General features: G+C 34.3%; 2 protein-coding genes across 3 annotated transcripts in view; one reads left to right on the forward strand and one right to left on the reverse strand.

Annotated features, from left to right (window-relative positions):
• The window catches only part of LOC136823022 (leukotriene A-4 hydrolase-like), a 170381-nt gene that overhangs the window by 143137 nt on the left and 9826 nt on the right, over positions 1-17418 (forward strand). For both annotated transcript variants that reach the window (XM_067079322.1, XM_067079323.1), the window contains exons 8-9: positions 16125-16265; positions 16847-16870. In XM_067079322.1, the coding sequence (XP_066935423.1) occupies positions 16125-16265; positions 16847-16870 (165 nt within the window). The remainder of the gene's footprint in view (positions 1-16124; positions 16266-16846; positions 16871-17418) is intronic.
• LOC136823024 (potassium channel subfamily K member 16-like) lies at positions 2852-8799 on the reverse strand. The gene is made up of 4 exons (XM_067079325.1): positions 8686-8799; positions 7077-7167; positions 4838-5323; positions 2852-3771 (listed from the first exon to the last, which is right to left on the reverse strand). Exons 1-4 carry the CDS (start codon positions 8695-8697, stop codon positions 3125-3127), a joined length of 1236 nt encoding a protein of 411 aa, XP_066935426.1. The 5' UTR covers positions 8698-8799; the 3' UTR covers positions 2852-3124.

The raw sequence follows: 17418 nt of genomic DNA on the forward strand, positions 1-17418 counted from the left end.
TGGTCAAAGGGAAAAGCCAAGGAGGAGATTAATTATAATTGTCCTCTCCCCTACTCTCGCTTTAAAATACGGTGTAATAAATACACGGGTTGCAAAATTACATCAATGCAGTCAAAACATGTGATTACTTGAAAAAGTTCATGTGATTTTATTCTCATGTTACTTGCTTTACAATTTACAGCTGATAACTTTATTAGTGTCAATAAATTCGAACCAATCAAAAATAAATGTCATGTAACAAGCACATAAAAATTTCGAGTAAAAGCGTGATTTGTCTTCAGACTTTAATTTTGCAACCTGTGTATTAACCCTTGGTGTTATCCAAAATTCCAGTTATTCAATGGTGGGCACATAGCACCTCTACAAGAAGTTGATTTTCTTCTTCTTCTTTTCCAGACTTTTTATTTTTGATAATATTCCACTCCAAAATATCTTTTTAACGAGCACAAAACCGCTATCTAATTCAAATTCTGTCAGACGCTGCAAATTTTATTGAGATAGATTTTACTTTGACATTTCACGATTCAACTTGATGTTTTCGTATAAGAGAAAATTATCTTTTATATTTTGTGAAAGTGAGGCTGGACTTTCTCCCTTTGGGAACATACGGTTAAAGATAGTAAATAATCAATGACTACTACACGTTTATAAGAACAAACTATATAAAAACATAAAGCCTCGATGGCCAAAATGTCAAGAACATGTTAAGAACATTCTAAGACTTTGCAGACCTTAAAACGCCCAATTTCTTATGAAAATGGACAAAAATACTCAAAAAATGGCGAAATTAAGAACATGTTAAGAAACATTTTTGGCTTAAAACTAAAAATTTCAAGAAGGCTTCAAAGATTTTTTGTGTGTTCTTATTAAAAAAATGTGTATTCTGTTAAATATCAATCGAAACGGAGTTTCTCATAGTTTTCTCTACACTATTCTTTATCAACAAATAGTTCCAGATTTTCACAAGTTTTTCCTGATGTCTTAATTTCCTGAAGTATTAATTAAAATTTTTAACGAATTCGAAAAACGGTCCCAAGATATTATTTGCTAAATTCACTTCTAAAGATGTGTCCCCTTTTAAAGAATTGGTAATCAGACAACAAACTTTAGTACCTAGACATAAATATTTATCCACTAAGCCCTTCTAAGCTCTTCAACCTTTTGTTGTACGGTGATCCAGAGAATTACCTTTCAACCTAAGCAACTCAATAATTAATCTTGCCTTTGAATTTATTCTTGACTCTGAGAGGTTTAGTGGTGCCTTATTTTAGTTTAATGATCTTTCTTACACAGCTCTAATATTTTTTAATATTTGTTTTTACCCTTTCAGTGATGGTTTTCCCTTTAAGTTTTTTCTTTTATTCAATAGCTTAGTACCCTTGGCGATATCACTTAGTGCCTTGCAGGGGGAGGAGCTATTTATGTTTTCTGTGTTTGTTTTTTGTAAGTAGTATATGTTCGTAAGGGTAATGTAGTTTCTCAAATATATAAAAAAAACTAGGTCACAGTGTGGATGTAAACCACACTGAAACGACCGCCTTCCATCACGCTCGCGAAAGAGCGCGCGCACATTATTAACGCCTACATGTCATCTCCAGTACATTTTAGATTATTCATTGAAAACAGATTACAATATAGTCATTTTTCATGTCTCGATTATTCAATTCCGAATAAAAGACATTCAGGGAAAAAAAGAGAAACACCTGGGTAATCTAGTTAAAAAAACCGAAAGTAAATGGCAGACAAAGTAATGAGCCAAGGCAAAACGAGATTAGCGTACCACTATGAAAGAAACCGCCTCCGGCGGTCGATAATCAGACAGTCTAAGAAAAATCAGTTAAACTTACACCTCTAATTACTTTCAAACTTTATTTTCAAGTGCTTCCCTACTCGTTTGTTTTGTCAATTAAACATCTTTTTTTTATTCCAATTTATTTCTCTCTATTTCCTTTCTAATGAAGATCGCTTAGTTTTGTCAAAAATATCCTATTCGAATTTTAAACAGGGGAAAATATTTAGTCTATCCATTAACATGTGAATATTTTTCACTGATTTTTTCAAGAAAATAGGTAGTACGTAGGTATAATAGTTTTTTTCATGTCTTTCCCATCAATTAATTAGTTTGACGCTTGAGATATCAAAATTCACTTATGCTGTGTTTTATTTCTTCTTAAAAGTTATGATACCCGCCTCTCAAACCCTATCAGAACTCAACAAAATACCATTGTTTAACTATAGTGAGTGAGACCCCTGCTCAGTGAGAAAATTAACCTTGAAATTTCAACTCTGTTGGTAAAAACTGGAGAACTAAACTGATGTTTTCTTTTTTCTCACTGGGGCAAAATAAACAAAATTTTGAGAATCACCAACCAACCCATTGACATTTTCAAGACAGAGGTTTGTGTAGCAAAACTCGAAAAATCTCGGGAAATTTGTCATTTTCAGCATTACTGACAGCTTGATTTTTCCTACAATCACGGTTGAAATATATTGAGAATTTCGGTTATTTTAACGTTTTTCAAGCTTTGAAGTAAGGACGAGAAAATCGATTTTGGGCTATTTCTTTATTTTAATCGAATATTTCAATTTGGAAGGGATTGGCAGACTTACAGACTATATTCTGAGCCTTATTGGACTTGTTTTGAACTTTTGGATCCTCACATCCCAAGCTCCTAAACCTTAAGTCTAGCGTTAAAACTCAGAGCTAAAACTCTACCCTTCGAACCTAATTTAGAGCACTTACAAATCGATTGTAGTTTCAAAACTTCCTGGTGGATTTCCCTTTTTCTCAAATATTATGACCTTGACCTTAAGCAGCCTCCCGTATTTTACGATAGGGAATTGAAATTTCAGTTATTATATCAATTTTCTCTTTCAATAAACTTGGAAAAATAATTTACATTTTATGTACATTTTAAAATAAAACAGCCTCGAGCGTTATACCGTAAGTTTGTCTAATGTCGACATCTCATTCGTTTAAGAAGAGTGTCGGAATTAGATGAGAGATGTCGATATTAGAACTACTTACTGTATCTTCAGTTAAACTTCCATCCTTCGTTTCTACTGGCTAATCACGTGTCGCCAATCCTTTAATCTCATTGGCCATTACTAAACCACGTGACATTCATTCAGCAAATTGATTGGTCAATGTCGTTTTTCGATAACGTTCTTCAAGAGTATCTTCATCATTTTGACGACATTCGTCGCATCCTTCCTGCTCCTCTAAATCTCTTTCTGGATCTCTCTCCACTTTAAACTCACAGCAACATTTCAATTTAATAATCTTAGCCAAGCTACCGAATTTGTATTTCGAGACGAGTTCACTTAAGCCAGCGATTAGCGACGCAACCATGCCCATACCGAAAAACCATAGAAAACATAGAACAATAAACAAATGAACTTGGTCTAAATATTTCGTGAAATCTAACGTGAAATCACCAAACCCTATAGTCGTTAATGACGTAATGGTAAAATATAACGCGTCAATGAATGTCATCTCCCGTATGTTATTATACGTATAAAACAACGCAGAACCGATGACGAGTAAAGTCGTCACCGTCAACTGTAGCCCGAACACTTTAGCAGTCGCGTAATGTACTTTGGAATGTTTCAACCATCGGGTTTCAATGTCTAGAATGGCGATTTTAGCGATAGTGATAATGACATTAGCGGCATGTATATACATGACCATCGTACATGCTATGGTGGGGATGATGTAGAACATGGTCACGATACGGCCCGTTGTTGACCGCGTCACCACGTGTCCGTATCCTGAAAAAATGAACACAGAAAAATTAAAAGAATACTGTTAACAGATATTGGGCTTTTCCGTTAAAAACCATACAGGGGATGGACGAACCATTTCAAGTCAGAAAAATTATTGTAAATGTGTGGATACCCCCAGGAAAATGACAAAGTTTGCAAAAATACCCTTGGAAAAATTCTTTTCGTACCTTTAAAATGAGGGTGGACGAACTAAAATCATTTTTCACCCTGGAAATCTTAAAATAACTTTTTACTCTCTAGGAAAAATGAAAAAAGACCCCTTGGAAATTTTTCTCGGATTACCCTCTGGAAATGTTCTTACACCTGTACGGATATAAAATGGAATGGCACATTGAAGAACGGTTCAACTTTCATTTTTCCGACCTTACGGCTTATACAGCAGAGTCTCTTTAACTCGAACCTCTATAACTCGAACCTCTTTAACTCGAACCTCTATAACTCGAACCTCTTTAACTCGAACCTCTATAACTGAAATGTCTCTTTAACTCGAGCAAGTTTTCTCGTCCCTTCAGTTAACAATACCTTTCCTTACCTCATAATTTGAAATTCACTTAATCCTAAATTTGTGTTCCCTGTGCGGATTCGAGTTACAACCAAACGGTTTTAATTTTTGTTTTGACCGATGGATGGCTCTTTTCTTTTTTGCAAATAGCGGTTTCCATAATTCTATTTTTTATCATACATCGGGAAAACGACTATTACCCCAAGAATTATCACTTTTTACCATGACAATTTCATCTTCAAGTCGCCAAGGAAAGTCTTTTTCAATTATACGTTTTTTATGAGAACAAAGTTATGAACATTTTAAGGCTTTGCGGACTCTAAAACACCCAATTTCTTAGAAAAATGGACAAAAATACTAACAAAATGGTGAAAATAAGAACATTCTAAGGAAATTTTAGGCTTCAAAAGTTTTTTGATATTTAAAAAAAAAAAACGTGTAGATATAGTCAGGTGGAATTGCATAACTACCCTGACAAAAATGGTGTAGAGATGAAATTTTGCACAGAGGTCCAGGAACATAATTTCTCATTAAGATTAACTAACTCACCAACTGTAAAGCCAATGGAGGCTGTATATTCGAACCATTTCGAGAATGTTTCTTTGTTCAACGAACACTCTACATGCTGCTTGAAACTCTCCATTTCATCACAAATCGCTTTTATATCCTTAATCTCTGCACTCTGATTGGTCACCAAGGAACCATTCTGCATCTCTAGTAGTTTACTTTTCTCCAACAAACTACATATTTTGATATAATTTGCTTCCATCGGTAAATACTTTGGAGGAACGATCTCATAACAATGTTCTATGTATAAAAACAACAAACTTCCCAAAACCATATCGCAAACGGTCAAAATCATGTATATGAGAAATGAACGAGTAAATTTCCGTAATTCTTTTTTAAGCGTATCTCGATCTAAGGCCATGTCGGCGAATTCGTTGCTTGGTTCTGATGAGATGACTTCTATGCTTGCTATACTTTTACGTTTCGCCGTCGTCCCGTTGACGTGACCGTTCGTCTCTTCTTCACGTTCTATAAGAAGAAAAAGAATGGATAGAAAAAGATTGAGAAAAATAAATTGCCATCGCCGACAAAAACTTGGATAGAGTAGCTCGACTAATTAGCGGACATAGTGATTTTCGGTTCAGGCACAAAATGTGAAAACAATAGCATCGCCTACATAATTACAGTGTGTTCCAAAAAAAACGGGAAAATTTTTATCTAAACCTCGCTTAGAATAATTGATAAATTTAAGATTAAAATTCTCTGTTCAATCAATGATAGATATTCAATTTCCCAAGATGATCGAATAGGTTTTGGAGATTGAAATGATTAAGTATACAAGTCATAAAATTTTGCATAAATCATGGGGATTTTACTTTATATAAAAAATATGTCAGCTTTTTTTTTGAGACACACTGTAGTACTGATCTTGTTTCCACAAAACAAGAGTTCGATGGTCGAGAGAGTTTCGTCTGAGCAGTATGTCGAATTTCTCTTAGAATCTCGAACCCTTTTATACAAAAAGGATAGAATCCTTCCCTAAAACAATCTCGCTAAAAATGAAAAAAAAAATTCAGTCCAAACTTTTGTGATACAGTATTCAAAAATCCAAAGAAATAATTCATCATATTTCGTGTTGGTTAAATAGCTGTCCCATTGAAAGCCTTATGGTGTAAGTTTTCTTTCCAAGTTTTTCATTAAGCGTTTTTCTTACGTAAAAATCCTACGTAAAGGAAGGTCCCTTTTCTCAACAATTTGAACTGAATTTGACAACAACAGGACGTGATAGGATAAATTATTCAAAAATATTAGAGCCTTAGACACTCCAATAAGAATAAATTACGGAAAATATTTTGATTGAAAGTGTAACATTTGTAGCCTACTCTTTTCACACCCTTTTTCCTCAATAAACTCGAAAATAGGACTGTTTTCTAGAAAATTAGACAAACTAGACCCCTTTTTCGGCTTGGAAAAAGAATTTTGGTTAATTTGTTAAGAATTATGAAACTTTTTTGATAAGGAGATAAAATAAATGTTCCATAGCCCCATGTGAATTTCTCATCGCACAATTAGAAGCAATTTATAACCAGAATAAAAATTGTCAAAAACATTTCATTTTGAGGGATACATATCATGTTTTAGGGCTAATTTCAACCAGTCTTTCATTTCTCGAGCTCAGAGATTTTCTAGGACCCTACCACACCGTTGATCTCTAACTACTTGACTGGATCAGACTTTCCAACATACACGTTTTTTTTATAAGAATAAACTATATAAGAACATATGGCTCGCTGGCCAAAATGTTAAGAACAAGTTAATTAATAACATTTTTAAGGCTTTGTGAACTCAAAAACACCCTATTTCTTAGGAAAATGGCAAAAAATATTCACAAAATGGTGAAAATAAGAACATGTTAAGAACATTTTTAGGCTTAAAACTTAAAAAGTTAAGAACATCCGAAGGCTTCAAAAATTTTGGATGTTCTTATAAAAAAACGTGTGATCGGATGTCATATAATGTATCTAGTAATAAAGTACGTCACAAACCAATGCTATAAAGTACAAACGATTTGCCAGCTTTATACCTGCTTAACCGCAACTCGACGTTAAATGAGCAATGAAAAAAGACGTCACGTCGTGTTTCTGTTGAGAAGTTTATAAACGTGCTTGATTGAGGATTTAAAGAAAAGTTTGTGGAAATTTCAAAAAATTTACGAAAAATTGTTTCAAAAAATTTTGAGAAAAAATAACAAATTTTGACTTTTTAGTTGTTTTTCACTCACCTTTCTTCTTCTTTCGCCCAATCGTGATTTTAATCATCTTGTCTTCGTGTTGCTGTTCTATAATACTTTTTCGTGCTCGATATTGGTGTTGCTATGGTGACAAAAACAAAAGAATTCGTTAACATTCTTTTGTTTGAGAGCTCATTAAGACCAGGTTGAGACTTCACTAAAAAAAATCTATTTCTAAGTTACTTGTTTGGTTTGCTAATGTTAATTCCTCTTCATGAAAAATACACTCTTTCTTTTATATAAGAACAATGTTATCATAAGAACAGTGCGGCTCAAAAATGTCAGAAGTAAGAAGAATTCGAGAACAGCTGAATTTTAAACAAAATTATTCGTTAATCGACCTTGCTGACACACAACGTCATTTCAACATTTATCTAATGTTCACAACGTCCATATAACGTTAGATGAACGTTGCGTGTCGTCAGCTATGGGAATAAAAATAAGGTATTAGACCTATAAACATCAGTTTTCAGAAAATAAGAACGTGATAAGAACACCTTATGACTCGAAGTGTGAAAATAATGAGAACAGCCGTATCTCATCAAAAGTTAGCTGGCTCTAATAAAACAAGATTGTAGCTCTTTATGATAACTCTTTCGAGTTGACTCTATCCTCTCTGTCTTGAGATATTTTCTCGTTAACACTTTTTGAAACTGTATCAAACTCCATTCGGCTAAGATAACACACAACCCAAAGTCCCTCCAAGGGTTATAAACTCGATTGCTCTAAAAGGATAACGTCACGTGATTTAGACGTTAATTATTAAAGTAAGCTTCCTGTTCAATAGACGATATCGGATTTAGATAAATGCAATGCATTCTGGTTTCTAGGGACTCTCAAAGGAATTATAATCTATTATAATTGATCTATTATAATTCCTTTGAGAGTCCCTAGAAACCAGAATGCATTGCATTTATCTAAATCCGATATCGTCTATTATCTGGCACCCGATGGTGAAATTTTCATCCGACACGCTAAAGCTCTGAAGGTCGGGAAAATTTTCAACATCTGGAAGGTTTACATTACGGAATTTTGCGAGACCGCGTCCAGAATTTTGCAGCAGGAGGTCTGGTAACCCAGCCCTCGTTTTCAAGGATTGGCGGGTCCAACCGAAATATTTTTAGGTTTACGGGCAAGGGCTGTTGAGCCCGACTTAGGATGCGGCACATCAAAGGCCGACTATCATTCCTCTCCGATGGGAAATTGGCCCGCTTCCTTTAGAGCTTTAGCGTGGGCGGCCGCCAATCCGCCATTGGATTATCAGATAACCTGTTCAAGAGCGTCTCATTAAATTTGACGAAGCTTCGGACACTTCATTTTTTAAAATTATTATTTCACATAGATTTTCAGGACATGATAGCTTCAACTCTTAATCTGACCCTTTCAAACAACTGTTCCATATTTGTATGAATGTTCAAAACTTTCCCGATCTGGGAGAGATGTAAATAGCGTGTCCAAAGATAATTTGCACCAGATAAACCTCTACGCGATGTTTGAAGATTAACCGTCCCATTTTAAGTTTACCACCCGTAAATGTCTTTACCACTGTAGCAATAATTAATTGCATCGTTGTAAAGATAAGTATGAGTGGAATACTCACCATTCCAATCATATTATTGTCCTTCTTTGAAAACTACGCAAGCAAAATATTGAAAAAGTTAGAAGCTACGTGTAAATATTTGTTGAGTTTAAATAAATATCTTTGACGCTACAAAATCCTAAAAGTTTTTTAAGTTAACTGGCTATAACTAACAAAAACCTAAAAGTTTTTTTTAATTTAAACTGGACATCTCAAGGTTTTACTCTTTTTTCATATCATATTTCCAGTCACGATCAAAAAGATATTTCCTGGATTGGTGTTGATAATTTATTTTTTATTAATCTGACGCAATGTTTGGCAAAAGCATTATAATTGACGTCAATGTTTACTTTCAAGCCTGAGAAAGACAATTAACGCTTTAAATTTTGAAGTGGCTTGACTTCTTTTTTGTTGAGTAAAAATTTTGAATTTCTTTCAAATCAGTTGAAACTGCTCAAAATGACTAAATACAGTATGATACTTGACGGTTATTTAAAAATTTATTTAAAGTAAATATTACAAATACAGTGCCGTAGCAACTGGGGGGGCGAGGGGGGGGGGGCTATGCCCCCCAATAATTTTTTCAAAAATGGTTATTTTGCAAAATGCAAAGTTTTTCTTTTTTAATTTATCATAATTGTCTTTATGTGCATGTTTTGAGTGTATTTTTAAGCAATCTAGAGCTCAAATTTGCAAAATTTCCCCCCTCGGGCAAAACCATGGTTGGCCCTCGTGGTGTCACTAAACTTCAGCCCCCCCAACCCCAATATGAAAATGCTTCCTACGGCACTGCAAATATTTTCAAGAGTTTATTTAACCCTTCAAACCCAAGTGGCATGTGTATTCTTTTCAAAACGGAGTTTCTAAACATCGACCAGAAATGGCGACCACGACCAGCGACCACGACCGGCGACCAGATAAATTTGGATTTGTAGTTTATCTGCTCTCTCCACCGTACAGAATGTTTAAATCAAGTCCTCAGAATACTAAAAAGTGACCTTTGAAGTAACCAGTCATTTTCTTGACAAAGTGACACTATTTGGCAAAAAATATTGACAGGGTCATTAAGTATGATGTTTGTAAGCTTTGTTTGTAAGCACCAAATATTTTAATTATGCTAAATGATCTCATTTAGTATGAATAGATAGAACTTGTCAGTGGGAAAGAATTGGGAAGGCCAGTTTTAGAGATATGAATCCAATCAATTATTCTATTGTCTTTATGCTGACAAAATGACTAATTTCAACAGAAATAATAATCTGATGATGAAATACAAAGCTTCTCAAACCATTTTCAAAAGATTTTGTACCACTAATTATTTTGATGCTGATAATACAAAAGGATAAAAATTGACACCATAATCAAACTCCAAGAGCGTCGAAATGGTTGTTTTACTTATTTGACACGTGGCTTTAAATAGATGAGACAGGGGTGAGCTTACTCTTCTATATGATATATATTCAAATGATTAGGAGAGACAATCTACGTTTGAGAAAGGGAAAAAACTCGATAACCCAAATTTATCTGGTCGCTGATCGTGGTCGCCGGTCGTGGTCGTCATTTCTGGTCGACGTTTAGAAATTCCCTTTTCAAAATTATGTATAAGAATTGCGAAGCGAAAGAACAATAGATCTTCACGTTCGCGATACCACTTTAGAGCAGAGTGTGGTATGCGCTGAATCAATTCACGCCATCACTGCAAATTTTGTTATTGCAAAAGAAAAATTCCATCATTCAAAAATAGCCAAAATAACGCAATCACGCCCTAGAATATTAGGGATCACACCATCACGCAACCCCTTTAAAACACTGCCCTATAAACTTAACAAATTTTATGCATAATGAAAGATATTCCACCTTTACCGAACTTCATCATTTTCTTGCTTCTTAAACCCTTTAAGTGCCAATGTCGGGTATATTGGACATGGGCTATATATGAGTAATGCCCAGTTTGAGTTAGAAATCATCATTTTCGGTCTAACTCTTACAAATTTGATTGGTCAAGCAAAAAAAAAAAATTAAAAACTTAGTCTTTCAAGCGAGATTTTAAGCCAAAAAGTCAAAATAATGCAAAAATTTGACAAAATCCACTTTTTTGAGATTTTGACCGTTTTTGACCATATTTGATTGATTGATTTGAAGTTTTACCACTGGGTACTTTTCCGTCGTTCAGTCAGGTTCGCACAGCGGACTTCTAACTCCTCTAACTTCTATATCCGGAGATAAAGCCTTTATTTAAAGTTTGAACTAACGACTTTCTTTAAAAAACTTGGAAAAAAGGACCATGGCACTTAAAGGGTTGATGTTTTCTGTAAAGATCGGTAAGCCATTTCGCAAAGGGTGAAATATAAGTAGTTGTGACTGCGAAAAATGGAATATTTAATCAATTTTAGCGCTGAAAGTTGATTTTCAAGTTTTATTTGAAATCAGTGTGAAAAATAATTTTTTGAATTTTCGACTTTAAGATATAATTCGCATTCGATCAACAGAGGAAATACGAGCAGTCCATAAGGTTTTGAAAAAGACCAATTTTCAGTTCTTATTTTGTTATGTTAACCATGAAACTACAGTAGATTCTCGCCAATTCGAACTCGAAAGAGGAATCTTATTTGTTCGAATTACAGGGAGATTTGAATTATAGAAAATATTCTAAATGGGTTTCTCCTTGCTTGGGACTGGAAACAAGTTTGACTTATAGAAAAATTCGAATAATAGAAGTTCGAATTAGCGAGATTTTACTGTATACATTTACACAAAAAATGCAATTTTAGAATTATATATGAAGGTTACAGGAGGAGTTTGCCATTTACGAGTTCAGTTAAACCTCTAATTAATGGACACTGTGGAAACCTCTAATTTGTGGACAATTCTATTTTCTCCGGCAATTTCCTAGTCAAATCCTCATAAGAAAGTTTCCAAAAGGCGGTCAAACTGGTCATAGACTGAAAACTAAATTATTGCTTTTGAATAATCATTCTCTTGTTATTCAATGTCCTAGTGTAGCACTTCGGATCAAAATTTTATATACTTAACCCCTTTTAATCTTATACCAAAATTAGAGCACATATTTGAAAAGTTTCTAAAAGGCGGAGACTTCTAATTACCTTATTGGCCCTATTTACGCCGGCCCTAATTCAACGCCGGCAGGCAGGTAGCAGACACTAACCCTATTCCCCGATGTTGTCCGTAATTGGAGGTTCACTGTAATCTTGAATTTGTGTTTTTTCATTTCATCATGAACTTATCCTAAAATATTCTTACGATGTTCTTAAGTTAGCATTCAAATTCAACTTATTAAAAAATACATGATTTCGTCTTCAGGCTTCTGTTTCCAAAATGTAATAAGTTGTAACGTTAATGTGCTACAGTCTCTTTCATTCAAAGATCTTTAATTAGCGTTACAATTATAATTGACGAGACTATTTTGTATATTCTATCTTCAATAAATCGAAACATGGCATATGTATCGATTGCGGTCGATGAAAAATATGGGCCAAGAAGATAAATGTTCAAAACGTGGTCGTAACACAAACACATTGTTGAAACAAGTTCTAAAAAACTTTGGTCCTAAAAATAAAATTGTTTGTTAACAAAGCTAACAAACGTGACACTTTTTCGACCGTAGTTGCGCGTGTCAGGCGCGTGCCACTTTATCATTTAATTTACCACCCTAAACTCGACCCAATCCTTTTTTTTACACTTTTTTCTTTTGACTGGGACGGTTTTAGGGTGGTAAAACGGACGAAAAATGCCCGTGTGGCAATTGGCGGCTACGGTCGAAAAGTTGAATATATGTTAGTGTCATCTAGAAGACTTCCTCTGAGTCGATTGTCAAAATATCTTGAACAAGCTAAGCATTTTGGTTTGCGGACTCTAAAACATCCGATGTTTCTTAGGAAAATGGACAAAAGTACTTACAAAATGGTGAAAAAAAGAACATTTTCAGGCTTACGACACAAAAAGGTTGAAAAGATCCTAAGGCTTTGAAATTTTTGGACTTCTCAAGTAACAACCGGTTAAAATAAAGTTAGAATATGACGAATTCATCAAAGGGATTGACCAGATAAAAAGTAAAACTTAGCTCAAAGATTCCTTCCATGGTCCTTAGTAAGACGTCACCAAATATTTTTAAGAAATAGCACATTCTGAAGAAAATATGCCAATTTCAAATCCAAGATTTTGACCTAGAAAAAAAGCAGCTAGTACAATTTGGAGGCTCTGCTAAGGACTATGGAATCAACTTTTGGTTGAATTTCATTTTTTATCTTCAAATCCCTTTCAGCGTTTCCTTGGTAATTTTGGACTAATCACATTCTTCACGTCCTTCCTTTAAATAAATTCCAAGCAGCTTGACATTGAAAGTTTCTTATGATTTTTTTCTACGCCATCAAATAATTGTCCGAGGAGCAAATCACTCGAATAAATCTTGTACAATTTTCCAAAACATTCAATAAACATTTCAAAAATCCCTCAAAACCCGTAAATCCCCAAGAACCTTAGAATCTCCAAAATCCAAGAAAAACTGTCAAAAAATGTCCAAAAAAATCATTAAAATCCGAAAACACTCTTAAAACTCAAAGAACCCCAAATATATCAATAAAAATCATTTCAAAAAATCCTAAAAATATCCCACAATCCCCGATATTGGTAAAGTCAGGGAAAATAAGTACATACTGTAGTTAAAAAGTAAGAAAAATGAAAGCTTGGCCTAAAACACGACCTGAATAAGAAAAACAAAGTTCTGCAGAAATTTTCGAATAACTCGGACGTCAAACTAAACAAATATAATAGACTCTTGCTTTTTCAAACTTCTTCAATTCAAACTGATTCCTAGTAGAATACTTTCTATGATTCGAATCTCTCTTCCCAGGCTAGTCTCTGGCGTGAAACTGTCTGTAATGTTTTAATTTTTTAAAGAAAAATAAATTTTGATTTGAACTTTCTCTGTAATTCGAACAAAGAGATTCCCTGTTCAAGTTCGAATTACAGAGAATCAAATGTATACTGATGGTTCTCATATGGCATGTGAAAAACTAAATATTTCCCTCTCATAACTAGAAATAAGTGATTGGAAAGACATAGATGTAAGTAAGTAATACAATTACTAATCGTAACAAAAATAAGTGATTGAAAAGACATAGATTTAAGTAAGTAATACGATTACTTAAATCGTAACAGAAAAGAAGTAACAATTTTCAAATCCCTTAATCACGAAAAAAAGAGGAAATATAATTACGCCAAGTTCAAGTTTCATATAATTTACTTGCCAGAAACGTTTCAATTTCATTTCCACTTATTCCAATAATTTTCATCATTTTTTCAAGATGAAGTTTTGGTATATACTTCTATTTTCCTTTTTCTTTGTGTAATGAACAAAGATTTAATAAATGTTGATTTCATGTTAAAAAAATATTTCCCTTTTTTGAATAAGAATATCTTCTTTTTTTTGTCTTAATATCCAGCTTTTTTTATTAGGTGATATAATTTTCCCTATTCTGCTACATTTTGTCCTATAAGAAACTGTCACACTTTCCAAAAAACATACAATCAAATTCCCACCAAATCTTACAACCACAAACGATTTGGAAGTGCTCTAAATTAGGTTGGAAGTCTGATTTTTAACGCTAGGCTCTTAACCTTAGGATCTGAGGATCCAAAAGTTCAAAATGGTCCAATAGGGCTCAGAATATAGCCTGGAAGTCTATAATAACACCCCCCCCCCCGAATTGAAATATTCAAATAAATTTATCAATTAGCCCAAAAGCGACTTTTTCGCCCAAACAAAGCTAAAAACGAGGAAAAATTCTCAATATATTTTGACCGAGATTGTAGGGCTACCATTAAATACCATTTTGTCCGATTCAGGCACTTTGTCCGAACTAGTGTTCCTTTTGTAACGTTCTAAAGGCTTGAATCTTACAACGGATTACGTGCTATGCGCGGAGAAATCAGAATCTGGTCAGAAATTACGCTTCCTGAAGAATTTCTCTGTCTTAAAAGTGAAAAATAAATATCGAATATTGGTGCTTCTCTATTTTTTCGAAGTAAAAGTCAAGGCTTTATAGTAGGTAATATTTATCGACATTGTTGCAGTGTTTGACCTGTAAATCGATACTCAGTGCCAGTGAAAAAAAGACCGCCAGTGGACACGTATCTCCTATCATTTGCTTTCACAGCATTTTATCAACTTCCTCCCCTTGCCACGCCGCACGAACACAAATTTTGAGAAATTCTTTTGTCAATTCGATGTACCAGCAAAAGAGCATAGTGGGTGCTTTAATACTCAAGCACGCCCTCCCCTGTTTATTAGGCACATAACATTAGGTCTACTTTAGGTGTACAAACTTTCGCGAGTAGAAACTTTTGCGATTTCCGCGAATTTTGGCCTTTTTCGCGAAAATAAATCTCTTTGAATATTCTTAAAGAAGCGATTCGCGAAAGTTTATGCTTGCGAAAAATTTTCATTTTGGTCATCCAACTCGCAAGAAAATTTATGTTCGCGAAAAATATTTTTTCCTTAAATTCGCGAAAGTAAATGTCGTGAATTTCGTGAGGTAGAAAAGTTTCTGCTCGCGAAAGTTTGTACGCCTAAAGTATTTAGACTAGAACAGTACTTCCTTTTCTTATAAAGTGTAGACCCAACGTTCAGGTGTAAGCATAGAAATTCAAAGAATTTATTTTTAACATGTACTCGATGTTTACTTCGTTTTGCAATACTACGCGAAATATATTGAAGTGGAAATGACGTCATTCGTTAGCTTGGATACCAAATTTATTAAATTCCATCCAACTAACCAAGCTTTGCCCAGACTTTTTTCTCATACAAAGAAAATAAAATCCCGGGAGGTACTAATGTTTGAGAATGTCGGTAACGCTTCATCGTCTGCATATAGCCAGTTTGATCTGTTGTGTTTTGTTGTTTTCTTTATATTCGATATCATATCTAATCGCACGATGAGCTATTTTTTCTCATTTGGCGCGCCTTCAAAGAGAGCAATTAATCGTTAATTGTATCCTTTAGAGAGCAATTAATCGTTAATCACACTCTTCAATGCGGCGCCAATGTTTACAAAATTGATTTTAATGTTTTTTCTTACATTTTTTTTTCATCGAACGTTTTAATCACATTCGAAATTAGTTTTATGAGAAAGAAAATCTATAAACAACAATAAAAGAAAAATATTAAGGAAAGAGAAAAATATTAAACTTTCACTGTAATTTACTTTCCGAACGAGGAAAAGTAGTGAAACCCATTGTGCGATTAGCTTGTAATCACATAATAACTCGTACAATTCGAAAATTACACTCGTGATTATTTTGTTTCGAATTTTCCTCGTCCTTTCGGACTCGGAAAATTAACAACAAAAAAATCACTCGTGCAATTATTCTCGAATTGCACTCGTTATCATGTGATTACATATACAAATTTTTGCAAGGCTCTCTATGTTTTCTATGTGTAGGTTGATCAGATGATCCAAGCTGGTGTTGATTTGCTTGGTCCTTACCAATGGGGAAGATACGACATCCTCGTTTTACCACCCTCCTTTCCTTATGGGGGAATGGAAAACCCTTGCTTGACATTCGCAACACCCACCATTGTTGTAAGTTGATTTGTCACGAGGGAAAAGTTTACTTAATCATCGGTTTTTATATGCGAATCATTACCCCCACCTTCGTTTCCTTATGGGGGAATGGAAAATCCTTGCTTGACATTCGCAACACCCACTATTGTTGTAAGTTGAATTTGTCCCATGTGATAATTTCCCACTGGTGTGTAGCATTTATGTTATTCAGAGTACACTATACCCTTAGGCCGTTTTAATCAGCGAATCATTTTCCCCTCTTTGTTTCCCAATGGGAATAAAAATCCTTGTTACAACAACAAACTTACTAAGTTTTTCAGGAAATATTGCAATACAGTTGAGTCTCCATAAGTTGAACCAAAGTCTTGAACACGCACGGGAACACAAGTTTATCCTAGTTAAGGAAATTCCTTGGCCTATAAGGTATTGTTGACTGAAGGGATAAGAAAAATTGTTCAAGTTAAGGGGACATTCGAATAAAGGTTCAAGGAACTATACTGTTTATCCCTTCTTCCTTCATCTACGTTTTACCTCCTTGAAAATCTCTGTTCAAATCCCTTTCTCATCATCTTCCAAACATATTTTTGTTTCTGTTTCAGGCGCGAGACAAGTCATTGGTATCTGTAAGTTTTTGAATTTATTATTCCAAGGTGTCATTCCAACGCCAAGGTGTCAACCATCCTTGTAATCTTCCATAAACTCCCCTAGAAAATCCCTATAAAGCCACATAATGGCTCCGTAGATATTTCATTATATCAGATACAATTGCCGCTCTCCAATTCGATATTTTTTAGTTTTTTTTAGTTTTTTTTTTATACAGAAATACGGTTTCAGGCGCGCATGGGCCTCTTAAACCGATCTTTTACAAAATATTTTCTTAAAATAAAGCTTGTCACGAGGACTTCCTCGGGCTCTTATTACATGATCCTTTTCTGACATCGCTTGATTCATTTCGTCCGCTTTCTTTCGCCACTCTTTAACTTGTTCGCGTTCGGGTTTGGTTAAATCGTCAGTTATGTTAACTTTGTCGTACTTTTGATATCTCTTTAGTTCTTTCAACTGCTTCATAAATCTGTATTTAAAATGAGTGTCTTTAAACACAACTTTGATTGGACGCATGTGAGACTCCTTTCCTATACGGGAAATGTACGTTGGCACTGTTTTGATGTTG

The sequence above is a fragment of the Clytia hemisphaerica genome, unplaced genomic scaffold (assembly GCF_902728285.1).
Source record: "Clytia hemisphaerica strain Z4C2 unplaced genomic scaffold, Clytia hemisphaerica genome assembly, whole genome shotgun sequence".
NCBI classification, from domain to species: domain Eukaryota; kingdom Metazoa; phylum Cnidaria; class Hydrozoa; order Leptothecata; family Clytiidae; genus Clytia; species Clytia hemisphaerica.

Excerpts from the sequence above, each read along its gene's own strand:
- LOC136823024 (XM_067079325.1), bottom strand. Across the intron at positions 5,324-7,076 it reads TGGGCGAAAGAAGAAGAAAG|AACGTGAAGAAGAGACGAAC; the intron begins GTGAGTGAAAAA and ends TTCTTCTTATAG. Across the intron at positions 3,772-4,837 it reads CTCCATTGGCTTTACAGTTG|GATACGGACACGTGGTGACG; the intron begins GTGAGTTAGTTA and ends TCATTTTTTCAG.